At 51.7% G+C, this 25,832-nt stretch overlaps 9 protein-coding genes across 9 annotated transcripts; 4 read left to right on the top strand and 5 right to left on the bottom strand.

The window, feature by feature from the left end:
• Positions 1-1,662: 1,662 nt before the first annotated feature.
• N7532_008574 (uncharacterized protein) lies at positions 1,663-3,300 on the top strand (the record flags this gene model as incomplete). Its single annotated transcript, XM_056621066.1, has 3 exons — positions 1,663-1,756; positions 1,830-3,109; positions 3,163-3,300. The coding sequence occupies 3 exons, from the start codon at positions 1,663-1,665 to the stop codon at positions 3,298-3,300; spliced, it is 1,512 nt and encodes a 503-aa protein (XP_056471872.1).
• Positions 3,301-4,634: 1,334 nt separating this feature from the next.
• Positions 4,635-5,870, top strand: N7532_008573 (uncharacterized protein; the record flags this gene model as incomplete). The annotated part of the gene is made up of 4 exons (XM_056621065.1): positions 4,635-4,790; positions 4,906-5,192; positions 5,293-5,510; positions 5,593-5,870. The coding sequence occupies 4 exons, from the start codon at positions 4,635-4,637 to the stop codon at positions 5,868-5,870; spliced, it is 939 nt and encodes a 312-aa protein (XP_056471871.1).
• A 1,058-nt stretch (positions 5,871-6,928) lies between these two features.
• Positions 6,929-8,170, top strand: N7532_008572 (zinc-dependent alcohol dehydrogenase; the record flags this gene model as incomplete). Its single annotated transcript, XM_056621064.1, has 4 exons — positions 6,929-7,079; positions 7,130-7,503; positions 7,554-7,632; positions 7,686-8,170. 4 exons carry the CDS (start codon positions 6,929-6,931, stop codon positions 8,168-8,170), a joined length of 1,089 nt encoding a protein of 362 aa, XP_056471870.1.
• A 52-nt stretch (positions 8,171-8,222) lies between these two features.
• Positions 8,223-9,974, bottom strand: N7532_008571 (putative C6 transcription factor; the record flags this gene model as incomplete). The annotated part of the gene is made up of 3 exons (XM_056621063.1): positions 8,223-8,615; positions 8,670-9,114; positions 9,172-9,974. The coding sequence occupies 3 exons, from the start codon at positions 9,972-9,974 to the stop codon at positions 8,223-8,225; spliced, it is 1,641 nt and encodes a 546-aa protein (XP_056471869.1).
• A 410-nt stretch (positions 9,975-10,384) lies between these two features.
• N7532_008570 (DUF967 domain protein) lies at positions 10,385-11,026 on the top strand (the record flags this gene model as incomplete). Its single annotated transcript, XM_056621062.1, has 2 exons — positions 10,385-10,411; positions 10,472-11,026. The coding sequence occupies 2 exons, from the start codon at positions 10,385-10,387 to the stop codon at positions 11,024-11,026; spliced, it is 582 nt and encodes a 193-aa protein (XP_056471868.1).
• Positions 11,027-11,486: 460 nt separating this feature from the next.
• bipA (Hsp70 family ATPase KAR2) lies at positions 11,487-13,684 on the bottom strand (the record flags this gene model as incomplete). The annotated part of the gene is made up of 4 exons (XM_056621061.1): positions 11,487-12,032; positions 12,089-12,764; positions 12,824-13,438; positions 13,497-13,684. 4 exons carry the CDS (start codon positions 13,682-13,684, stop codon positions 11,487-11,489), a joined length of 2,025 nt encoding a protein of 674 aa, XP_056471867.1.
• Positions 13,685-14,644: 960 nt separating this feature from the next.
• N7532_008568 (putative translation elongation factor EF-1 subunit) lies at positions 14,645-17,501 on the bottom strand (the record flags this gene model as incomplete). Its single annotated transcript, XM_056621060.1, has 6 exons — positions 14,645-15,852; positions 15,914-16,093; positions 16,144-16,931; positions 17,010-17,028; positions 17,132-17,200; positions 17,270-17,501. 6 exons carry the CDS (start codon positions 17,499-17,501, stop codon positions 14,645-14,647), a joined length of 2,496 nt encoding a protein of 831 aa, XP_056471866.1.
• A 541-nt stretch (positions 17,502-18,042) lies between these two features.
• pan2n2 (poly(A)-specific ribonuclease) lies at positions 18,043-21,688 on the bottom strand (the record flags this gene model as incomplete). Its single annotated transcript, XM_056621059.1, has 3 exons — positions 18,043-20,140; positions 20,196-21,493; positions 21,560-21,688. 3 exons carry the CDS (start codon positions 21,686-21,688, stop codon positions 18,043-18,045), a joined length of 3,525 nt encoding a protein of 1,174 aa, XP_056471865.1.
• Positions 21,689-22,693: 1,005 nt separating this feature from the next.
• Positions 22,694-25,124, bottom strand: N7532_008566 (ESCRT-0 subunit protein HSE1; the record flags this gene model as incomplete). Its single annotated transcript, XM_056621058.1, has 7 exons — positions 22,694-23,328; positions 23,390-23,593; positions 23,652-24,290; positions 24,352-24,571; positions 24,647-24,722; positions 24,797-24,831; positions 24,915-25,124. The coding sequence occupies 7 exons, from the start codon at positions 25,122-25,124 to the stop codon at positions 22,694-22,696; spliced, it is 2,019 nt and encodes a 672-aa protein (XP_056471864.1).
• Between the last annotated feature and the right edge of the window lie 708 nt (positions 25,125-25,832).

Raw genomic sequence — 25,832 nt, 5'->3', positions numbered from 1 at the left:
GAACATGGACGACGAGCGAGGTGGAAGAGCGGGAGAAGATTCTCTCGCCGGCGTTGACCGACGGCGATCGTCGCAGGTGAAACCGCTGGAGTTCAGCGAGATGGCGCTGCAAAGCTTATCTACAATTTACAGACACTAAACATACTTACAATGGCGACAAGGCGATTTTCCAGATAGATCTGCGTATCTGTAATTTTGAATTAACGTCGACTTTCCAGGTGAACAGTACTATTTTGCTTCAATAATTTGCTTCTTGCCAATACAGCATCCCAACAGTCGATTGAGAGATTTGAAGTTTTCCAAAGGCTTGGAATTTCCGACATTTCGACGATTCTTGCGAGGAACCTCGGCTACTTCCTAGTAGCTTTACTACCATTTTGGCCTCGAATGCTCAAGTAATGTGAAGGATGATGTACTAGGCACATAGTACATGCTGTAGTTGTTATCCATGCTAACTAAAGAAGCAATAGATCCACTCGAGCTAAATGTCGTTCTAGACCCTTTGCTGAAGCAAACCTGAAGAGATACCTGGTCACAAAAGGTAATTAACTTGATCACTTGGACTTATTGGGAGGCTCGGATGTATCGCCCATCTTGATACTCGCTGGTCGGGCCAGTCACGGGACAACCGGATGTTCTACGGTCGCATTTAACCCGAACACCGAACTCACGATTCGAGGAATGCTCTGCTGAAGATTTCGATTTAGCAAGACGAAATCTCCAGAAGCGCATCTAAACTCCCTGCGAACTGAATGAAACAGTGAGAGAAACTGAGGTATTCTCGACTGCGATGGCGGGCCGAACAGAAGATTGCGGAATGCTGTCAATGCAACTGCGGCCGATGGAAGCGAGGGCGCATCCCAGCACATACCAGGTTCGACCATCGCAGGGCCTTAATCACACCACCTGCATGATCGATAATTTCCAGGCCCAGACTCAGGCGCCCCGGCCATCGAGGGGGCCTGTTACTAGCGGTAACCCAACGTGCAATTGTCCTCCCGGCGGTACAGAGTGGCTACCCCGGGTTTTCCCCGCAAAGACAACAAAGAACATCCGTTGTCTCAACTCAAATCTCACCAGCACATCATGACGCCAAGAATGATCCATTCGCCAGGATCTGAGCACGCCACTCCACTCGATCGGCTCCATCTTGCGGTATCCCAGAACTCAGCCTGGTATCTATCGCAAATATCCAGCAGTCAACCGCAGGGATGCCCGTCACAGACCACCTTTCGCCCGCTCCCCGATCCCCCTGCAAGCAAATCAGCGTCGTCCAAGCCTCTGCCCAGAGCTCCACGCTAGCTTAGCTATTGCCTGAACCACCAATCAAGGGCGCGCATGCCCATCCTCGTACTCGGCTGCAAGCCGGTCGGCTCTCGCGTGGCCCTCGGATGGCTTACCACCTTGGTAAGTGTGAGGTCTGTAAGTATGTAAGAGATCTGTACGAACAGCATGGGCTGGGATGATCGCCCATAAATCTACTGAGGGGCCCGCCGTTTGTCCTCCGCATGCCACTGATCTGAGGTGAAGTGACAGTTGACAAGGCTACCCTACCTGCTCTTTATAGGTGAACAGCTCTTTGGATGCGCTGAGTGGGAGTGAGGTCTTTGAAGACATTTCCTCAAACCCTTGAACAGTCCCTACTTTATACAAACACGCATCATGGGTCGCAAACTCGGCCTCTTCCGGGCCATCTACCTAGTCTCGGCCAGCTGCATGGGCTCCTTTGCATTCGCCTTTGACACAGGCATCATCAGTACGTTTACCAAAGCCCCTGAATTCATCGCTCGATAGCATATACTGACTATCCTGTGTTTTGGCACATATAGGTGGTGTCCTCGCCTTGAATTCCTTCCAGGAAGACTTCAAGTACACCCACTACACGAAAGCCCAGAAGACCACCGTCAACTCCAACGCCGTCTCCATCTTGCAGGGTGGTGCCTTTTTTGGATGCTTCCTGATCTCACCCGTCGCCTCATACCTTGGTCGCCGCACCGGTCTCATCGTCAGCTCCCTCATCTTTACCGTCGGTACAATCTTGCAGGTTATCAACTCGGGAACCCTCGGCACCTTCTATGCAGGCCGCGTGGTGGCGGGATTTGGCATCGGCTCTGCGACTGTCTTGATCCCAATGTACTCGGCGGAAATGTCACCAAAGGAGTTTCGAGGCAGATTGGGTGCTTGCTTCCAGCTCTTTTTCGCACTGGGTGTCATGATCGCATACTGGACTACATACGCCGTGTCTAAAGACCAACCAGAGGGAACCAATCAGTGGCAGACCGCGTTGGGTCTGCAGCTCCTCGGCTCAACCTTGTTGCTTATCGGCATGTGTACGGTCAAAGAGAGTGCTCGTTGGCTAGCATCCAAGGGAAAAATCGACAAGGCTCGCGAATCACTCAAGTGGATTCGCGGCGGCGAAGAGACTCCAGAACTGCAGGCAGAATTCGATGAGATCTTAGCTGGTATTGAAGAAGAAGCCCGCGTGAAAGAGAATCTGACGATCCGCGAGCTGTTCCTCCCGGCCAACCGCTACCGAATTTTTATTGCGATCACGATTCAGCTCTGCGCCCAGCTCACTGGAAATACCTCGCTCGCATACTACGCCACCCAGATCTTCAGCGCTGTTGGCGCCGGCAGCTCAGCCAAGCTCGTCACGGGGTTCTTCGGTGTAGTCAAGGTGTGTGGTGTCTTGATTTTCCAGACATTCGTGCTAGATCGCATTGGCCGACGCGTGCCATTTATGGCAGGCGCTTTTGCCATGGGCTCGTTTATGTTGATCATTGCCTGCATTTTGGCGACACACCCAGTCAATGCAAGCGCCACAGGGGCCAGTTCCGCCGGCATTGCCTGTATTATCATGACCTATGCAGAGGCGTTTAGCTACAACATGTCGTGGGGTCCTCTACCGTGGCTATATATGGGCGAAATCTTCTCTAGCCGAACTCGGGAGGCTGGTGTCGCTATCGGTGCCGCATCGCAATGGCTGTTCAATTTTATGATGTCCCAGGTCACTCCGCACGCGATCGAGAATATCGGATGGCGCATGTTTTTGATGTTTGCCATTTTCAACTACGCTATCATCGGATACTCGTGGCTGGTCTTGAAAGAGGTATGTCTATCTTCTTTGGCAGAGCAAAATCTTTTGACTAACACAAACGTCAGACCTCGCAACACTCGCTGGAGGAAATGCAGGAAGTCTTTGGGGGACCGAAGCATCAGCAAAAGCATGTGGAAGCTGCGGTGCACGAAGAGAACACGCAGTCTGACGCCAAAGAAGCCGCTGATCCCGTCAAACAGTAGATTGCGATTCCATCGAGCTAGAGTACATATGTTCCATACTCCATACTCTTAGTATCAGATAACCAAGCATTCATAGTCCCGCAGCAAAATATCAGACTTTGCCGCGAAATTCTGGCCCATTCTCTGCTCCACCTCATACGAATCGTAACCTCACTCCACTCAATAAGTTTCGCATCGTCCGTCTCTTCTACTGCGATCTCTCTTTCCCCTCGTGATTGGTGCTCCCCGGCTTTCGGCCCCGCAGCGGCCAAATTGCGGAGACGGCGTGGCTTGGCGTTGCATCGTCTCTTTTAGTCTTTGCCCTCGCCCTTTGACCGTCGCGATGTTCCATCTGTCCACATTTGAAGTTCCAGCATCGATGGATCCTCGCGCTCGCAACTTGAGTAGCATTTTTCTGACTTGTCCTAGAGAAAGCTTGTCCAGCATCGCCATCCCGTGGGGCATCACTTTAGGGATTCGCACACCGCACCGAAGCTACTAGCAACAAAGTACTTCGACGATGCGACGCCACCAACCCCTGCGCTAAACACCGATCCTCGTATCCTGCTTGTTGTATGCTCGGAGTCCCCTCTGTCAAAGCGACCTTGTCATCAGCACGGAGCACACGACGCATCGGGCTCCTAACCTTCCTCTCGCGCGGCTCCTCGACGTCCAGCCAGAAGCCTAGCTCGACGCCACCTGTGTTGGCCCCCTGAAGTGCCCGCCGTGACAAGCTGGGGCCACGATGCAAGTCCAGTCTCTTTGTTCGAGCACTGCTCGCCAGGCCCAGGCACAAAGAAGGCCATTCTTCAAATGCCTCTACAGTCACCTCGAGTTACCCGGCAAGCTTCCATGTAACGCAGTTCAAATTAGAGACCCACCGAAATAGACCAACATCACTGCTCGATTCTTTCAGGCAGGCATGCAGCTTAAGACGGGGCCACTTGGTGGATCGGAGCGCCTCTCTTTGTGTAAGCGAGTCGTCAACTTAAGGCGACCTTCCTTGGGGAAGCAGTTCTGCTTGGAATGTCTCTTTCTTCTGCAGCATCACGACTTCCGAGGGAGGTCGCCTTCATCATCGCACTGACCAAGCCACGCCCTGCTAGCAACAGCCCTAAGACAGCGCCTACTAGGTTCGACTAGAATTACGCCTCCGGATTTTCGCTTCCTAGGAACGAACCTTTTAAACCGCGTTGTGTGTGACGCCCTCGAGGAACAGTCGGCTCTTTTCCACGTTCTAGCACTCCATCGCCTCTCCCCTTTCCTCACTCGCACTGCAGAATCCACTTCTCAGACTCGCGTCGCTCTAGCATCGTTTTCTGCATCCGTGTAATCTGGTCATGAATTGATTTGCCATGGCCGACCGAGTTGTTCGGCCCACCGATCCTGACGGGCTGGTCCTCGAAGCCTGGGGCCAGGGTTTGATGGTCGGGAGTCTACTAATCATGGCTGCCATTACTGTCGCCAATATGAAGAAACACATTCTTCTTCACAAATTGATCTTCGCTGAGGTGAGCCGATCCCCTAATTTCCCGAAAACCCCCGGGGTCTATGCCACCCCAGAAAATCCGAGACATACAACCGCGCAATCTACTCCAAGTAATCGCCTAACCAGCACGAGAGCAGTTGATTCTTGCGATGGCACATGGCACGTTTATGTTCGCTCATGAGCCGGCATATGGTTGGTACCTCTCTGTCACCGCGATCGGGCTAAATGTTTCCTGGGCCTTGCACAACGTGATTGCGTGGATGAAGAATCGGCCTTTTCTGTCGCGGAATGTTTCGATGTTCTATATCATCACCGTCATTCTCTGCTGGCCCTACTGGGTGCTCGAGATCTATGCAAACTTCACCTATTTCAACAACATCAACAAGATCTTCCTCAAGACGCGACCGCTTGAACCGCTTTTCCGGTATGAAGCTCCCCTTGGGCATCTCCCTCATCAAAGATAAATGTCCCAGGCACAATTCAGTATTTTATATTTGATCCAGCCGAATTACTAAGTCCTCTAGTGACCCCTGGTGGGTTTTCACAACCATCTCGCTCTTTTGGACCATCAAGCGCGAGTACAATTTCAAACTTTGGGAGTTGATTTTAGTCAGCCCTCGGTTCGGAGTTATGCTTATGGCGATGTGTCTTTCGATTGCATTTATAGTCGTGGATACATGCAGTGTCCTTAACGTCTTTAGGGAGTCAAAGCTGCCTACTGGCGTTGAGCCGTTTTGGGAAAGTATGACCTCCAACCTTTGATTGCACTTGTCGCAGATTCTCTTGGCCTTCATCCACGTTTACGACAAATTGAGCTTAAGTAGATATGCTAACTGTAACATCGTTTTTCCAGTTATCTTTCATTCTCAAATGCCTCTGCGACACCGTCATCCTCGACGATTTCAAAACAGCCCTTGATCGACTCCGGGCGCATTGGCTGCGCAAGCAAGCGAATGGCGAGCTACTATTCACCAGTCCACGAACCTGTCGGTCGGCACGGCCTCGGGTTTCGGGGCAAAGCGACGATGTCGAGGTGGGCCGAGAGCGAAATGCCAAATATGCTTCTATGCCGCGGGCCATGCATCGGGAGAGACTTACATAGAATTCTCAATGAGCCTTTCCCTTCGGTTTGATCACGAATTTGTATATAAGGGTGGCACTCTTTTTGAGAGGCTCTAGGTAGAGTATTCATATGGCGACTGGGATGTACATACTAGCGTGGCTGGTGTCGGGAGTGAAATGGATTATGAATTCATGATGTTGGGTGGGAATTACATTAACCACGCTCCCTCCTCGGATCTTCTAGTATCTGATGTAATTTCGGACTCCTTATTCTACAAGAATGAGTATCTCGCTCTAACTCTAGGGTTCTTTCTTAGCCTTTGGACGCTGAGAAATCTGAGACATTAGAGTACAGAAGGTGATCAGATGGCTGGTCATTGGGTTGTGGGTAGATGGCCGAGTAGGCGATTGGCCAGGTATGAAATGGAACTATTCTTGGGCTATCACATAAACCATGATAGAATGAGTGGAGTATGTAGGGACCGGATTTTTTCTTCAGGGGTGCCATATAGTTAACTACTTCGCGATGCTGTGTCAGCGGGTCAGCGTATTTCTCCGAACCAATTCTCCGGAGGGGTGGACTGCAACCAATTATGACAGGTTCGTGCGCTCGACAAGATGCTTTACGTGCAGAGAGCTGCATTAACAGTAACCAAAATCCCTTCTTTCGCATTATTAAGCTGGCAAGTACATCTTGGAGAATTATCATATTTCTCCGAATCGGGTACCCACCCCATCGCAAAGCTATGCGCATGGGCCTCGAGAGCTGCATGCACCCCCACACGGAGAGGGAGAACTATAGCCTAGCAAGCAGACTGCGATACTCGGCTTGGTCGAGACGCGAAGCGGAAATGACTTGGAAGCCAGTTACTCGCTGAATGAAAGATCATCCCACGCTCTGACTGGGACTGTTGTCCACATGATGCATCCCTCTTCCATCGGATTTAGTAACGAACCGTGGAACACGGAAAACGATCGAGATGGTATATTATGGGTACGAGAATGACGGACATAAATAGGTCCTTGAATCCAGTCTCGATGTCTGTTCCATATAGCAGTTCTCTTCTCTCGACATTTCCCAAACGCACTCCCCCCATAATGGGCTCTATTGATCTCCCCCAAACCCAAACAGTCGCCCTGGTTCGCGACCTTGGCGGTGCAGTCGAGTTCAAAACAGATTACCCAGTTCCAACACCAGGACGCAACGAAGTCCTCGCAAAAGTCTTGTACACGGGTGTCTGCCAGAGTGGTAAGCACAGAAACTCGGTCAAGAAAAGACCAGCACTTACCCGATTCCAGACCTACACACCAAATCTGGCACGGCAGCCGGTCCAGACGGAAATCCCATCACGAAAATCAAACTTCCCCACATCGGCGGTCACGAAGGAATTGGTCGGATCATCTCGCTAGGCCCGGACATCACACATGGCAACGGTCTGAAGGTTGGTGGGCTTGTTGGGATCCGATTCTCGAGTCGGATTTGTCGACGATGCGAGTTTTGTCTTGCTGGTACCGAGCAGTATTGTGTGCAGAGTACCAATCACTTGCACCATGAGGATGGTAGTTTTCAGGAATATATTGCTCTCGACGCGGATTACCTGACTGTGTTGCCGGGTGATGTGGACCCGGTGGTTATGGGACCGGTTCTGTGTGCTGGGTTGACGACTTATAAGGTATGTAACCGGGTACTTGAGGGTAAAACTTTCCAGCTAACCTGACCAAGGCGGTACTGAATGCGAATGTCAAGCCCGGTCAATGGGTGGTGGTTGTTGGTGCTGGCGGAGGACTCGGACATTTGGCGGGTATGTACCTCTCTCTGATATACTTGAACGCGATGGTCGCTGAGCTCTTCAAGTTCAATACGCAAGGGCCCAGGGTGCTCTGGTTATTGGTGTGGACACCGGGCCTGGTAAAGGGGATTTCGTTCTCGGGATTGGGGCACAGGAGTTCATCGACTTCGCCAAGGAAGACCCCATCAAGAGGGTACAAGAAATCACCGGACTCGGCGCCCACGCTGCGGTCGTCACGGCCGGCAACGCGAAGGCATTTGCGCATGCATGCGAAATGTTGCGGGTCGGAGGAAGCTTGAGTTGTGTGGGCATTCCGCCCGGGCGTCCTTGTCTGGAGACGCCTATTTGTACGATTGTGATTAAGGGTTTGAGAATCACGGGTAACTTGGTTGGCTCCTTGAAGGAGTGTATGGAGGCGGTTGATCTTGTGCGACGGGGTGTGGTGAAGCCTGTTATCAAGGTGCGGCAATTCAGGGAATTGCCTCAGGTATATGAAGAGATGGAGAAGGGAGACATTGCTGGGCGAGTTGTCCTTCAAATTGCGCAGTGAGACAATGAGGAATGTCAATTAGATCTGCATCGCCGAGCATTGGTTTTCGCTGCTATCTGAAGTCACTGAGATGCCTGGAATAACCATTTGCAGATAGCATCAATTGAGGGCTACCGCTTCCAACTATCGGATTTGAATGGTCATCTTCATCAGGTGTATCGCTATATGGCACATATTCGATGGTGCCTTGGCCAATACGGCCATTGATATGAACTCCGCCAGGCTCCAATGTCAGTAGGCGGGCGGGTGCCATTACAAGTACCTCGGCTGTTTTGGTTCGAAGAATGGAGTTCAATATGGGATCTTGTTCAAGGAATGGAGAAAGCTTTTGGTAAAGGGCGTGCAAAAAGTCTTGTGGTGCATGCTGGAAACTCGAGTGATGGCTAGAAGCTGTGAGGAGGACGGTATCAGCGAGGGAATTCGCGACTTCGAAGCATTTTAACAGCTGAGTGAGATGTTAGCATCTTTGCCACGGCCTGAGTTCGGGAGCAATACTCACCTGGTCTCGTCCAAGAGGCAGCAAGTCGGTCTCGGAGAAAAATCGTAAAGCATGAAGCAGGTCACGACTGACTTGTGCAGGGAAGCCGAAGGTCATGATATCTGTCGAAGTGGCCGAGGATAATAGACCCATAGACAACGCCTCCTGCCATAGGATTGTCCTCATCCACTCTCGTGTGATGTGACAATCTGCTGTTCTAGTCGAGACATGACCCGCAATGTTCAGGCGCAATGAGGACAGCTTGTTCTCAGTATCTGTAAGATGCGTCGCGGAAGTGATTTCGTTCTGGGACTTCCCACGAACAGAGATTTGATCGAAGGCGATGAACAGCATGACTAGATCCAGTAATCCCTGAACATGAAGATCGGTAGGGGAATCTTTGAGGTCCGTGAGTGGTGGCGGATCGATGCAGGACGGAGTTCGACCGAGATGCATTGCATAGCCTCTGAATAATTGTCAGCTAAAGAAAACGAGGCGAGGATGCACGACGAATCTGACCTACCTCTCCGAAACCCACAATAAGGGGAAAATCAGTGCTTTGTTCGTGATAAAATCGTCATAAAGTCCCTTTATTTTATCTGTTCTCCTTGACGCATTATCCAGGCGAATCATTTTGGCCGCCGCAATGGCTTCCTGGATATACATCATGGCGACAGAGCGCTGGTTCACTTTGGCATGGTAAACATGCAGAAAGAAGGAGGTCAAGATCCCCCAGAAATCAAAGTATTCCCTATCGCTTCCATTGCAGTGACGTCTCATGCGAAGACAAGTTTGAGCCATCACTGAACTATCCACCTCCGTGGAGCCATCTTGCATCGGGGCAAGTTGCAATTGAGCCATCGTCGCTGCGCAGAGAGCCGTGATAAGACAAGCCAGATTCCCCGCATCGTGTTCTGTGGTCTGTGGATTGATATCCTCTATCTTGTCCAACAGTCTGTCGACGTTGATGACCGGCCAAACGCTGTACGAATACTGTTGGTAGAGGCGGACAACGGGAGCCAGCACCATCTTGGATATAGTAGCAGGCGCCCCATCGTCGGAAGCAACCCTCTGTGGTACATTCAAGCCTTGCGGACCCGGTTGAACCGATTCTTCATTCCTTTGTGCACCCGGAGGAATGGGGATTTGATCCACGTCCTGGTCCTGTCGAGCTACTCGCCTCACCTTCGGGCCTCTCTTGCGCGGCGGCTTGAGATAGGTGCAGGGGACGCGGGTGAGAGCTTCACGACAGGTGTCACAGGGCCAGGAGCCGCTGCACTTGACTTTGCGTGAGATGCAGATATCACAAGCTCGTTTGGGGGACATGAGGTCGGTGGTGAAGACTCATAATATCTACCCCCGCGGGATATGAAGGATGCGGAGACGAGGGGGAGGTGGAAGGTCGATCGGAGTAACTCCTGGTGACTACGTGAGCGCCGCATACTACGAAGTGATACATGCTACTATGAAATACAGGATGCTGTATGTTTTTTGTACATTCTACGAATATATTGCATCTTCTGATATACACCACAGTAGTAATGCTGCTCGAGTGTGCCTGACTCCACCCCAAAAGAGGGAAGGTCCACCCTGATGGACGACGTCACCCGCGCGCTCCACTTGCATCTATTCATCTCATCTCGCTTCGCCCTTTTCTCCTCGACCTTTTGCGATTTCTCCCCCGAGACTATCTCAACTCCTTCAATTGCTTCAGTCTAAGCAGACTTTCCGCCACAATGGCCCTCTCCGCCCCCAGCTTGGACGTAGGTCCCTCCTCATCGCCCCTCAATTGAGCAACGAGTTGATAACATTTACCCCAACAGCCCCAGGTCCTGATCGCCCAAGAAAACAGCCAGGAGTACATCTTCAATACCTTCACCAATAGCACTGCCTGGATACTCGGCACCGCTCTGCGCGAGCGCATCCTCTCCCTGCCCGAAGGCACCCGCAAGCCCGCCCTCATCTCCATCGCCCTCGCTACCGCGACCTCCGGGGGGGTCCCGCTGCACGTCGTCTTCCAGAACGCAACGGAGAGCGGGACCATTCCGGATAATGAGAACTGGGTGCGACGCAAGCGGAACACGGTCCTGCGCTGGGGCGTGTCGAGCTGGGCTATGAGACAGAAGACCGTCTCTGGGTTGACAGCTGGCGCTACAGCGAATGAGATCGAGAGTGCGTTTGTGAAGAAGTATGCTCTGGCCAGTGCCAATGGTGGCGCCGTGGCTGATGAGTATGCTATCCACGGTGGTGGATACCCTATTCGTGTGCGCGGTGTTGAGGGTATAGTTGCGGTGGTGGTTGTCAGTGGGTTGAAGCAGGAGGATGACCACCAGGTGGTGGCCGAGACTGTCAAGGAGGTGATTGCCCGTGGCAATTAGTTGTCTCGAATAAGTGTATACCATGGAAGCAAGAAAAGAGATATTGAATGTAATAGAATTTGGTCATTCCAGTCTACACCAAATAACAATGAGTATCGAAGCAAAATCTATCGTACAACTTGACGAGATCTTCGTTCTGTCCTGTTCCAATCTGACTCCTCGAAAAATTCGATTATGTTATTGTTTTAGCGAATTTCCATTATTTGATCTGAATCAGCGACCCACAGAGCATGATGATACCTTCCAGAACGGTGGCCCTCGATCCAGGAATCAACATGTACCAGGTTTACAACACAGCTACAACGACGTAAAAGGACATTGAAAGATGCAAAGGTATCATGGTATTTAGAGTCGGTTTAAGAGCCAGACTCAAAGCGACAGGCTCTTGGGCCCGCACGGATTCTGTAGAAACACAAAACAAATAAAGAAAACTCCATGGATAATGCCTCAAAAGATAATTTTACAGTTCGTCGTGCTCCATAGGCTCATCGTCATCGGCGGGGGCGCCAGAGCCGTAGAGCTTGCTGGTGATCGGGTACGCGACACCAGAGAGCTGCTCCTTCTGCTCCTCGAAGTCCTCGGCGGTAGCAGTAGCGGCGTTATCCTCGAGCCAGTCGATGGCCTCCTTGACGGCGTCAAGGATGGTCTGCTTGTCGTCCTCGTCGATCTGACCACCCAGGCCCTCCTCGTCGTTGACCTGATTCTTCAGGCTGAAGGCGTAGTTCTCCAAACCATTACGGGCCTCAATCTTGCCCTTCATGGCCTTGTCCTCCTCGGCGTACTCCTCGGCCTCCTGAACCATACGCTCGATCTCCTCAGGAGTGAGACGGCCCTTGTCGTTGGTGATGGTAATAGACTCGGCCTTGCCAGTGCCCTTGTCGCTGGCGCTGACCTTCAGGATGCCGTTGGCATCAAGGTCGAAAGCGACCTCGATCTGAGGAACACCGCGGGGAGCGGGGGGAATGCCAGTGAGCTCGAACTTGCCAAGCTGGTTGTTGTCCTTGGTCTGTTGTTTCTCCAGTCAGATGTGTGGTAAGGAAGATGGGAATGACGGAAACTTACCATAGAGCGTTCACCCTCAAAGACCTGAATCAACACAGTGGGCTGGTTATCAGCCGCAGTCGAGAAGATCTGCGACTTGCGGGTGGGGATGACAGTGTTGCGGGGGATGAGCTTGGTCATGACACCGCCAGTGGTCTCAATACCCAGGGTGAGAGGGTTGACATCCATGAGAACAAGCTCCTCAGTGTTCTTCTCACCGGAAAGAATACCGGCCTGAACGGCGGCACCGAAAGCGACGGCCTCATCGGGGTTGATACCCTTGCTGGCCTTCTTGCCACCAAAGAACTCCTCAATCAGAGACTGAACCTTGGGGATACGAGTGGAACCACCGACAAGGACAATGTCGTCAATGTCAGCCTTCTTAACCTTGGCGTCCTTCAGAACCTGCTCAACAGGCTTGAGGGTCTTCTTCAGGAGATCGGCGATCAGTTCTTCGAACTTAGCGCGAGTGAGAGTCTCGGAGAAGTCGTTGCCGTTGTGGAAGGCCTCGATTTCGATGCGGGTGGACATCTGGGAAGACAGAGTGCGCTTGGCCTTCTCGACCTCACGCTTGAGTTTACCCATAGTCTTCAGATCCTTAGTGATGTCAACGTTGTTCTTCTTGTTATACATCTTGGTGAAGTGTTCAATGACACGCTGGTCGAAGTCCTCACCACCCAGGTGGGTGTCTCCAGCACTGCAGACAATGTTAGAGTCCTGAATATAACTGTTTCACAGCTCAAGGGCATAACTTACGTGCTCAGCACCTCGAAGACTCCAGAGTCAATAGAAAGAAGAGAGACATCGAAGGTACCACCACCCAGATCGTAGACAATGATCTGGCGCTCATCACCAGTCTGGTCCAGACCGTAGGCGATAGCTGCGGCCGTAGGCTCGTTGACGACACGGAGGACGTTAAGACCGGCGATAGTACCGGCATCCTTGGTAGCCTGACGCTGAGCGTCGTTGAAGTAAGCCGGTACAGTAACCACGGCGTTCTTGACGGTCTCGCCGAGGTAGCTCTCGGCAACCTCCTTCATCTTTCCGAGAACCATGGCGGAAACTTCCTCAGGGGTGAAAACCTTGGCGGCCTTGTTGACCTCAACCTTAACGTTGGGCTTGCCGTCCTTGTTCACAACCTTGAAAGGGAAGTGCTTCATGTCCTTCTGGGTGTCCTTGTCATCGTACTTGCGACCAATCAATCGCTTGATGTCGAAGATGGTACGAGTAGGGTTGGCGGCATATTGGTTCTTGGCTGCATCACCGACAAGGCGCTCCTCATCGGTGAAAGCGACGTACGAAGGAGTGATACGGTTACCCTGGTCGTTGGCGATAATCTCAACCTTGCCTTGCTGCATGACACCAACGCAACTGTAACTGGTTAGTCTCCTCGGCTAAACAGGATTCCGGAGCGTGGATATCAACATACGAGTAAGTGGTTCCCAAATCAATACCAATAACCTTTCCGTAGTTCTCAGTAGCGTTCTCCTCGGCCTGGGCCGTGGTGCCAAAGAGTGCCATGGGCGCAATCAGGACCACCAGGAGGTAGAAGACGGTGGTCCAAGTAAAAGACTTGGACGCGCCGGCGCTGGCGCTGCTCCGCGAGAGGCGCGCCATTGTGGATGAAAAAATATGTGAATCGACAAAAGCACACCTGATGTGTCCTCACAGTTGTCGAATAAGGCGGGGGGAGTTGACCCGAAAGGAGATGGGGAGAAGAAAAGTGGAAAGCGAGCGCGGAGGGCCTACTTGTATGAAGGGCCGACTTGCGCGCAGCGGCCAGCATGGCCTTTTCCGCAGAGGTCACTCCTCGCGTCATGATTGGCTGGGGAATTATTCGCCAGTCGATGACTCAGCCACGCGCGAACCCGCGGTTTCTAGTGCCCCACCGCCTTCCCTATTTAGATAAGCTTATACCGTACTGGCTAGCCCGAGCGGGTCTATCTAGCCAGTTCCTTGCGTCTTGTCCAATAGGCATCCGCCACCCTGTCGAATTTGCTAGAAGCAGCTAAGCGTTTGCTCCCAATTTTGGAATTGCGGATTTCGATTCCAGGGTTTCATGGGTTACTCGTACGCCATCTCATAACACGTCGCGCCGATCGAAGCCAGGTGGCATGTACAACATCGTCAGTGTAAATGACACCGTGTGCTATGGTGGACCAATTTGCCCCTATCCAGAGCCTTGAGGATCGACAGTACATTCCGATCCTCTGGGCAGGGAAGCATGGGGCCTAGAACAAGGCCAGGGATCGACGTAGCCTCAGGGACGCCCTGCAAAACTCGGTTCTGAGTAACCAAACCTCGGGTATGGCGTAGGGGCAGTTCGTGTATACATTCGCCCCCGAACGGTGGGAACTTCAAATCCATGATCTACTTGCACCAAAAAAAGCTACAGATCATAAAAATCCCATAACTACTAGCGCGGTTTACAGCAAAGGGTCCTTCTCGGAGGCATTTTATTTAATTTACATCGTCTATAACTTTTCGGTATTTGTAATTTTTTTTTTCTTTTTCACAAAGCCAAAGCGGCATATAGAACGAGGACACGTCTCGCTCCTCAAGACATGCATTGATGACCTATTCTAGCAGGCCAGCCGCCACAGTAGTACCGCCACTGCGGAGAACGATTCTGGTGGGTGCCTCCAGTGGCACTGCCTGGTCCATCTCAACCCCAATGCGAGCCACAGTGCCCGGAGACACGATTTTCGGCCGCTTCTTGATGGGTGCTCCAGAGGCCTTGTCTAGAGAAGCTACCAGCTTGGCAATACGACCGGGTACGTGAAGTCGACCACGGTGTACGTCGACCATCATGGGCATAAGGTGCTCGAAGGCCAGAACCTTGGCCGTGAAGGTAGTGATGGTTGGAATTGGAGAAGATGAGCGGCAAACGACATCTCCAGATCGTAGATGAACGGGATCAATGTTCGCCAAATTCAGTACCACGTTCTGACCCGCCACTGCCCAGTCGCTAGGCTCGCTGTCCACCTCGATACTACGGATCAAAGCCGTTTCTCCGCTGGGCATCGTAAGGACCTGGTCGCCAATCTGCAAGCTGCCAGCATCCAGACGGCCAGAGATTGAGATCGGGTTCTGTACGCCACCTCGGAAAACGTCGCCAATTGTCATTCGTAAAGGTTTGTCGAGGGCATGGGTGCAGGGCTCTGAGGTCTCCAACTCTTCGATCAAAGTCCGGCCGGCGAACCACGAGGCCTTGGCGTCTTCACTGCGGCGAGTTATGTTGTCACCGAGGACCCCTGAGCAAGGAATAAAGGAAATATTCTTTTCTTGGAAACCAGCAGTGGTCAAGAAGGCCGAAATTTGCTGCTCGATTTCCTCAAAGCGTCCCTTGTCCCATTGCACAGCATCCATCTTGTTGACAGCCACAATGATCTTCTGTACACCCATACTGCGTACGAGCAATGCGTGCTCCTTGGTCTGACCCTTCAGACCCGATTCGAATTTTCCCACGCTGGAGTCGATCACCAGCACAGCGAAGTCAGCCTGACTGGCACCAGCAATCATATTCGGCACAAAATCGCGATGGCCCGGTGAGTCAACAATTGTGAATGCGGTGTTGTCGGTTTCGAACTTGTTCGTCGCAATATCAATCGTCACGCCTCGTGCGCGTTCTTCCGAGCCTTGATCCAACACCCACGCCAGGGCAAAAGAGCCCTTCCCGATCTTCTCGGCCTCTTTTCGGTACTTGTCCAAAGTTCGTTGGTCGATAGCGCCTTGGTCCGCCAGCAACCGCCCCATCAGAGTACTCTTTCCAGCATCAACGTGACCTGCAATAAAGATAAATCAGGATTTGACCTCTACAATTCGACACGATGGAAGAAAACTCACCAATCACAACGAAGTTGGCAGACTTCTTCCGCTTGGACTTATTGTATTCGTCAAGAACATTCAAGTTCTTGCTCTTCACGGTAACTTTCTCTTGCACGGAAAGATCGTTCATGCCATTTGCCATATCATCTTGGGCCTTCTTGTCACCCGACTTGGATGCGGCGGATTTGGATTTCAATCCTAGATAATATTAGGCGAGTAAATTCATACCTTCTTGCGAATGGCCAAACCTTTTGCTGTATTTTGAGCATTGAGCACCACGTCGTCGGGGCTGGGGCCTGCAAAGTCAAAAAATTGTTCAGCAAAACGATCCAGGCCATAAATCTTTAGCACATCGAGGTCGCTCGGTTGTAGTTGACTGGGCTGAGTCAAGGTCTGCCCTGCGGAGGTCCCGCCAATGACACGAGCGAATTCAGATGGTTCGGTGCGGAGTGAAGATACTCGCGGCTGGAGCTCTGGGCTCTTGCTTGTCTCCGATCGTTGTTCCATTGTAGGGACCTGTGCGGGGACAGATTTGCTAGGCTCGGGTACAGCGTCACGAGGCTCGGATGAGCAAGGCTTGTTCGCATGCGAGGTGGATGCAGATGGGCTCGGTTTGCTTGGTCGTCGTAGACCTGCAAGGCCAGAACTGAGTTCAGACGACTTCGTCGCCTTACTCTTGGCCAGTCTCTCACTCAGTGATAGCGGAGCCGCTCGTGGATCTGGTGAAAGTACCCCTTCACTTCCTGGCTGTTTTGTGGACGCGGTCTCTGGTGGTGACGTAGCGCTTTGAGCCTCTTTCTTCTTCCGCGCAGCGGCAAGCATAGCAAGCTTGGAGGGCTTGCCTCCACCTTCGGGGGCACCTCCCAACAGGCCCAATCTAGGGTACAAGGGCTCAACCAAGATATCTGCCTTCCGGTGCGAAGGAACATGGAGCCACGGGCAATCGCGAAAGAAGTCGGCCGCGGAAAAATGCGCGCTGGGGGGACTAGGCGTTGGGAATTCTGACCCTGGTTGACCTGTTAGAACATAGTCCAATCTTCCATGCCACGTCAGTTCCAAACTCTCGAATCAAAGGGGCAATAAAATTCAAGCTACCAGGGGCCTCGATACGTACCTCTGGTGTGCGAATGCGACTACAATTGTTATGCCCAGCAAAGCGCACATAGCCTCACTTTGAACCCAGCCATAACACTTCGAGGACTTAATGCAACAAAAGAAAATCAAAAAAGCACTTACAAGATTGGCTCTTTAACTTTTGTGCCGCAGCAGAAGCCTGCTGCTTTTTTAATTCCTTCTCCTTCTTGCCTGTGCAGATCCGGTTAGCCCAGTCGGCCTCCTGACAAGCATTTAATAGCCGCAATTCATCCAACGTACCCTTCAGATAATTCACGGACTTTTCCACGTCGTAATAGTAGTAATAGAGCGTTTCCTGGACCTCATCCTTGGTCACAGTCACTGACGGCAGCCCCGCGCCAAGCTTCTGAAGAACCTCGGCGGTGGTCCGTTGCAGAAGCTCCTGCTCCTCGGGGTCAGGCGAATCATATCCGTCGTCATCATAGTATTCATCGTCGTCGTAGCCGACAGCTTTCACACGATGTCTCGACATCGTGCGTGGTGGGGTATCGGGTATGGAAGGAAAGGTGACCGGTCGCAAAGTTGGTGGGGGAGGCCGAAAGGAGGGGCAAGATTTGTGAATCGAATAGAAGAGAGCGAAGGTATACGGGAATATATTGGTGGGGTTTCAGAGAGAACGAAGAAGGTATCCGAGAGAAAGAGGATCGGTCGAAGAGGTGGAGGAGAGCAAGTACTGTGGAAGCGAGGGAGACGTCGTCGGGCGGTCCACGTCATTCCCCCCCGCCGTAGCTGCCGTCGTCTTGGTTCACAAGTTGTATTTAACCCAAGGCAGCTAGCCCCCCCCCCCCCAAACCATGTGACAACATTCGTGAGAACATTGCTCACCTTCCCAATTGGTAGTAGAGAATTCGTGTACTTTAAAGGTTACTGCATTCGTGAAGTAGCCAGACTGCATTTCTGTGCGGCCAAGGATCATGACATGACCTATGAAGACGATATCACTAGCTAGGGCTACCCTTATCTATGAAACCAGGCCAATTCCAGATGTACCAAGAAGAGAAAAGTAAAATATCCTATCGCAACGGGCTCTCGCTAAAGAAATCGCCCGTACCTGGTCCAGAGAAGCTGCCATTGCTAGGAGTCAAAGCGATCGATCGTCGGAACGTTTGGCGGGGAGTAGAAGGGGCACTAGAAGGTGCAGCGTTTGCGGCTGCTGTAGCGGCGGCCACGTTTGTGGCAGCAGCGGTAGCAGCACTAGCGTCAGGTGCGCTGGGGGTATTTCGGCCGCTGTCGTTCTGCATGGTGATCGCAGTACCAGGACGGGATAGGACAGCAGCAGTGCCATTCCTGGGAGGGGGTCGAAAGCCCAGCTTCTGACCTTCACGGAATATCTCCTCAAGCATCTGGTTGGCAATCCCCGCATCCTCGTACTCCTGGAACTTTTTCCAAAGACGCATGGCCATACGCGCATCCTCTATGGAGTCGTGGCCTTGGATTGTGTCCGAGGTAGGCTCCTCCTGGATGTATTCTTTGAAGACAGCCCATGCAAGATAACGGAGGCTGAGGCGGCGGTTCTTGCCCGGGTGGAAGAAGAGGTATTGTGTGTCAACGGTTTGAGACTTGGGCACTTGGATGTTGATCTTGCGGAAATCCGAGGCTAAGCCGTGGCCCACAAAGGTACAGCCAAGGTTCAAGAGCAGCCATAATTTCTTGTAGGCCACCTTCAAGGGCACCAAATTGTGCTTGCTGGTTCGCGGGTCCAAGTCGCCAGGCTTGATCCCAGAATACTGAGTGACATAGTCCACTATTGGTTCGCGGATCGTTATATAGTCATCAATAAAGGGAACGCCCTCGTTGACGCCCGAGCCGCGCAGCACAGAAACCCTCGCAAGACCGCTTTTATTTGGTCGCACAATCTCCTGCGACCCGTCGGCTTTGACATCGATCTCGGCCTTTTCTAGGTCCACGAACTCGGTGTCGAGGGCCAAGGGTGTTCCAGGCTGCGGCTTCTCTTCTTCAGTGAGGGTACAGCATGATTCAACCTGCTCACCGCCGTTCAAAGACCACTCGCGGAACAACAGAGTCGTGTCAAGAGAGTTCATCCATGAATCATCGACAGAATGCCGTGCATCGCGAACTTGGAAAGCCAGCACGCAAGGCTGCTTCCAAGGCTGGGTGAAGCGTAGGGCTTCGTCACGGTCCACCTCGGTGACTAAGAAGTCGTTGAACAAGTGCCATCTGCTTCGTTCTTGTTGCTTGCGCTCAGACACAGAGACATTGATGAAAGAGACCAAATGCGGCTTTTGGTGCTCAGGGATGTCGATCTCGGATACCAAACCAACCAAATCGTACACAACAAGGTCCGGTGTGTTGCTCTGGATTCTCATTCGAAGATCATCGCCTTCGTAACACATGACTTGTCCGTTATCAAGAATGACACCGACTGCATCAGGAAGCCATCCAGGCACAGCCCATAATCGACGGCAGAGGGGATTAGTTAAAGCTGCATTGAGGACGAGCACTAACGGCATCCGGTGAACAGTTTTCCTGATCATTACTTGTTGATATCGCCGACAGTAATTGCACCATCCGCGATTTTGTGTTTCGCGCTCGATGCTAGCACGCAAGATGCTAGAAAATCGGTATGCTGGATTCCGCCTGGCATGCTTTGGGTCCATATTGGGATAAAGAAGCTCGTTGGCGAGCGAGTTGCCAGGTCTAACAGTCTCATTCTGGCAGAACATACAGCGTATTGATTCTGACGCAATTGTTGCAAGGCGCTGATCCAGATCTTCTGAGCTGGGCTGGATCATACGGAAATCATGTGCGATCTGAGTCAGGAAAAAGCGATTCACAGCCTGAATCGCGGTTGATAGAGACTTGTTGGTAAGGTTCTCTTCCAGAAGGCCCAAATTCGACGCTTCGCGGAAACTGCTGAATGTTTTTAACAAATTTGTTGCTTGGCAGTTCTGCCCATCTGCTTTCTCTAGCATGTCAAACAAGTAGCCCAGCTCGCAGAGTAGACATTGCTCAAAAATGCAAGAGCCTGCGGCATGGTTAAGGGCCAGGTTCCGGAAAAGCGGAATGAATTTGAAAAGTTGGAGAAGGGAATTTGTGAAGGAGTTGGCGATGTGGGTTTCAAGTCCGGAGAACTTTGTTTGATTGTAAAATCTAAGAATGACATTAGTTCGGACAGCAAGTACTCATGGGGTAGTATAAAACGTACCTGAAATCAAAATCATCAACGCCGAAGCGGCTGTACTTGATCTCAACATTGCTGTACTTGAGCAGAGGATCATCGTCACTCTCGCCGTTGATTTTGGCCCCGACAAGAGCCTCAGCGGCGTCAATAACAGAGCTCTCCAACTTTGATTTACTTTGATCCCGAGCCTTTTCGCTGAGGAATTTGGGGGCGATCAATGCCGGCTCCGCAGTGGCTAACGCACGCGTGTTCTCCACTTGATTTCTCCGGCATTTCCTTGGGTTTGGAGCGTGGTGTCCAACTTCAGCCGGGCGCAAATATGGAAGTATGGATTGGTCCAGTGGAGCAGGCGGACTGCCGAGTTCAAACACAAGATGACTAGGCCATGCTGAGTGCAGGCGGTCATGGTAGTAGGGCATCCCTATCATGTTCAAAGGTGTATCGGGTGACCAGTCTACTGGCGGTGGTCGGGTAGGAACATCTGCAAACTCCATCTCCTTGCTCAATTCATTGAAATGTATCTTGGTCGGCGAGCCCCACAGGTGTATGGATCCTTCAGCATCATTTATTGCTAAAGCTTCTCCTGAGGGGGACAAGTCAAGTCCAAGCATCAGAGAGACATTGGCCTGTCGCAGATTGATCGCATTGGGGTTCATGAGATCCACCACTTGCAGCTGGCCGGTCTGCGAAGCCACAAAGCTTGTCGTATGAAGTTTGGGATGCATTCGGACATATGCAGCCCCAGCATGGAAAGGTATCGGCGGTAAGGGTTGTAGAGTCTTGAGATCGTAGACGTTGGCTAGAGGATCAACGATCGGAGAACCGAGGTGGCGAACGGAAAAGCCGCAGGTGACCAGCAAGTCATTTCGCGCATCCATGTCATTCACAGCTGTTCCATGAGCCTTCCATGTCTTGACAACACTGAAGTCAGAAAGGCTGAGAGCATTTACCGCGCCTGTATCAGTTGCCGCGCAGAGATATCGACTCTTCTTCATGATAGTATAATGATACTCGGTCGGCAGTTTGTCCACAATCGTTCCCTTGTCGATGTCCACAGTGAACATCACATTTTGGCAACCAGCCACAAGAATTCGGTTCGTCTGAGCCGTAAAACTCATGCATCGGAGATCTACCATTTCGTCGTGGTTCAAATGCCATTGTGTCAGGCCACGTCGAGTGATCATATGCACACTCTTGGAGGATATCGAAATCACACCTCGATCGTGGAATAGAATCTGTCGTACCGGGCCCTCGGCGGCTGGATGTGCTCGTGCGGAAGTATATCGTTGGAGTTCAGGTCCGCAAAAGGAGGAGATTCGACCCTTCAAAGACATAATGTAAATTCATTGCCGTCGCAACTTTATTTTTTGAGGCAAATTAGTACTCACGTATTCATTTCCGGTCCAGAGAAGTTCCATAACATCATCAAACGCGACCGCTGTCGCAATCGTTGGCATAGCATGTGTGGTGGGTGGCGGCATTGGGATGCGCGCCAGCTCATCCCAGTCAGCCTCCATGGTTGCGGCAAGATTTCTGTGCAAGTACTCGGCTATAGCGTAGCTCTGTTGGAGGCTGAATTGTGGTGCACGAGCAGCTCTTGAGGCCTGAAGCGCTTCACCTTCAACGCCTCATACGGCGCCGATCATCGTCTGCGAGGACGCGATTGCGGGGAAGCTATCAGGAGAGTTGCAAGGTTGAAAGACGATTGATGGTATGCAAAGCGGTATATAAATGAAGAATCCGTATATATATAGGCCGTGGTGGTCACGATATTCCGACCGCGCTGGCGGATTCGCAGGGGAAGCGGGCGCCAATTCGCAGATGCTTGTTGTCACTGACTCGGCTTAGGCACCGCCGCCGCGATCGAGGGTACGATATAAGTCACGTGATCCGACCCGATCACTGCAACTGGGAACCTCGAATCTGCAACCGTGCTAAGCCATTTTTGACCTCAAGTCCTAATTTGATATAAACTTAAACTGTTCGTCTCGACTCCAGGCATCAATGCAAATACCACGTGGCTTCTGAGGAGCCATATTTACTTTATTAATATTCTAAAAGATTTACTCAGTCCAAGGTTCTGTTGACCGCCAATTTTCAATCTACCCATTCCAATGAAATAGATCGAGTTCACATTTTCTGATAATCAATGGATATGAGATCTCAAATATAGGAATTCTATCCCTTTCTATCTCTTCACCCGAGCTCTGCAATAACACTTGTGGATAAATGTAAACAGAATTCCCGACCGAGATGGCCACGGAAGGTAGTACAGACACTTGGAGCAAAATCCTAGATGCTACTTTATTTGAAATATCACGGGACAATCACATTTGCGAAAATCCGAGGTGTGAAGGAAGAGTACTACTAATCATATGTACTGACATACAATATTCGGCCGGCAGTCGGCGATTGGCTAGTTACACGGCAGGAGAAGCCCAGCAAAGCGCCTAAGAAACATAAATGGAAAACATTCAGAACTCATTCTACGACTTCGATCACTACTACGACCCAGCCATTGCTTATCTGTAGAAGGACGCGGGGTTCGATGCAGAAGCGCCGCCCTGCGGCGGTTGGTATGCCTGGTACTCACCACCCGCCGCATGACCCGAAGGTCCCGGGTTGAATGCAGTGTATTGGGCCGAGGGCGCTCCTGCTCCAGGAACCGGAGGCGGAAGGTGGGACGGTGGTGGTTGGTGAACAGTGGGCGAGTTTGGGTAGGGAGCCTGAGCTAGTGGCTGCTGCGAATATTGGTGAGGAGACTGCTGAGGCATGCCTGGGGCCGATGGCAGACCCGAGTCATCACCAGTGTAATTCGAAGGGGAGTAGTCCTGTTGCTGTTGGAACTGCTGATGAGAGCCGGGGGGCACTTGGCCGCTAGGCGGGTAAGAAGGGCGTTGACCAGCACCAGTATGGTCAACAGGCGAGTCATAGACAGATGTGCCTAGTTCTTGAGGGTGGTCATAAGTTGAATGAGGGCGGTGGTGTATCGATTGTTGGTATGGGTCAGAAGCAGCCGGCTGTTGCGGAGCCTGCTGTGGTTGCAGGGGCTGTCCACCAGTAAACTGGGAGCGAGGATCAGGGGAATGAGATGCGGGTCGATACGGCATAGTCTGCTCAGCCCCGTAGAAAGGGGTTGCCTGTGGTTGCGGAGTTTCTGGGTATTGAAATGAGTTCGTGTCTAAGGAGAAACACATATTGATTTGATTCGATCTTACCTTGGGGTCGAGGACTGAAGTATCGCTGATCGGGCTGAGGTCCTTGTGGATATCCACCAGGAGCAGCACCAGGGTACCCATACGAAGGCTGTGGGCCGGGTCTACCGTATTGAGGTTGTGTGGGGTGAGCCATGGAGGCTTCCAGCAAAGACTCATAATCACGACGAGCTTTGATGAATTTCTCATTCAGCTGGGTGAACTCATCTGCAGAATGGTCAGAAATCGATATTTTCCTTGACATGTATATAAACACAGTATATACCTTTCTTCTGGGAGTATTTCCCAATCAGCTCGATGAGTTTGGGTCGAATAGCAAGGGTGGAATGATAGAGCGTGGTGATTTCCTCATTCTCCCGCACATTGAGATCGGAGCTGCGTGTGCTCAGCAGCGTCAGGAGCTTCTCAACATTCTTGATCTGGCCAAAGACATCACCCTCCATCTGTGCCTCTCGCTGCAGTTCTTCAACTGTCGGGTCGGCCAGCTTCTCGACATAATTTAGAGGGAAAATGCCGGTCTGGCCTCTCAGCGAGCCCTTCCACCAGTCCTTGTAAACAGATTCCAGGACGGCAATGATATCCCCTTTGCGAAATTGCAGCTCGCCAGGTTCAGAAGGCTGGAAGTCAAACAAAGCTCTCACTCGCGAGACAGTGGCTGCGGATGTGCCGGGAGGAACAGCATGGGATAGAGCTGGCTCATCTTGGGCCGCGGCGGCGGCAGGTGTAGAGGCAGAGACGGATGCAGATGCGGCGGCAGCAGCCGAAGATGAGGCCTGGGAAGGGACAGGTTTCCTTTCCTTGACTGAAAGCGCCAATGCCATCTGCAGTTCCTCCTCTTCCTTCTGTCTATCAATGTCGGTAATCTGCTGCTTCACGGGCTTGGATGGGGGCTGGAGATTCGGGTCTAGCAAGAACAACAAGATGAGTTAGTTTTGCACAAGCGCTTTTTGTTGGAATACACTTACTTTGAGTCTTCAACTTCATGTATGCCTGCTCCATGATTCCAAAATCCGGGTTTGATGAGAACATTTCAGTCCATTCTTCCATTCGCTCGAGGATCTTCGATTTCACTTGCTGATGCGTATTTCGCTCAGCGGCCAGACGAAGCAGGGCATCAGTAAAGCTTCTCGACGCCAGCTCTCGATGGATCTTCGGTCCACAGTTCTGGGCTAGCGAATTACCAAGCTAAAAAAAATTCCTGTCAGCACAATCTTTCGGTATCTTCCACGCGCATCAATTCGCGCAAATTGAAAAACGGACCTCCAAAGTGTACAGCTGCACATTGGCGTTTCTGTGGGCCAATCTCTTGATCATGGCAGCAACCGCCTCCTTCGCGCTATAGGACCACCATATAGTCAATATTCATGCTCGTGGTCACTCGACACATATCGGTGAATTGTAAGCACATACCCAGATTCTTCGGCGGCCACCTTATCACAGACATCCTACACCGCAAAAGTCATGTCAGCCTCCTGTGTCTCCATTACCTTTACCACAATTTCTCAGCCAGTCGTTCGGAAACACGTACCAGGATGTACTCCCAGTTCTCGGAAGTCAGATTCTCGTCTGTCGCCTTGGCTATAGAGGGAGCAATCCATGTCAGCGACTGTTGTAGTAAATGGTACAGGTCGATTTCGCGCGCATCGACCACGACCTTGCAGATCGGCGACGCGATGCGGCGTGCGAGCTCCTTAGGACAGTCTTGCAATCGAATTCCTGGATAACTTACCGACGGCATCGTCGAAAGCGTTCTGTTGCGCGCGAAACATTGCCACCGGATTGCTTCCAATGAACTACGGGAGTCACGGTGTGGTAGTTGATCGGGGAAGTCGGGCACCGCCTCCTCGGCCTTAACGCAAGCAACTAGCTCGTTCAGCCTCCAGTAGAAGAGATGATCTCAGCGTCTGCGGTTCACTCAGTCGGCTCGTTTCGTCTTACTCGGGTTTTAAATGCCGAAAAAGGAGTGCTTAACGCTTTTCCAGCGACGGTGATCGAAATGCGGGGAGTGGACTGAGGACCACGGCGCGGGCGGAGCTGAGAGGGTCAGGGGACACCGCCGGGAAAGGGTGATTCGGTCAGCGGCGGATGAGTGATTGCAACTCTGAAGGGAGTGAAAAGGCTGGGTATCGTGCTGGTCCTGCTGGTTCTGTTGGTCAAACAAGGCGATGGTCAAGAAAATGTGCATCCAGGTGTGTCCGGGCGGAAACCTGAGTCAGCACGCGATGACGACGGTGGGCGCGGAGCTCGTGAGCTCGGATATTCTTAGCTCGCGACCCGTCTGCGATCATGTCTGCCTTGAGCTGTCGTCCTTATTTCTATATTCGGCATGAGGAAAAATTTCGTTCATCAGAAATTTAGGCTTCTACATTTTGGACTCTTGCAAATTCCATTGCATCTTTCGCCAGTATTGGATACTTCTTTTAGGGATACACTGCCATAGTCTCGC

The sequence above is a fragment of the Penicillium argentinense genome, assembly GCF_028826775.1.
Source record: "Penicillium argentinense strain IBT 30761 chromosome Unknown utg000009l_segment0_segment0, whole genome shotgun sequence".
In the NCBI taxonomy this organism is placed as follows: Eukaryota; Fungi; Ascomycota; class Eurotiomycetes; order Eurotiales; family Aspergillaceae; genus Penicillium; species Penicillium argentinense.
The sequence above is the reverse complement of the archived record's forward strand: the minus strand, read 5'-3'. Positions and strand labels throughout refer to the sequence as shown.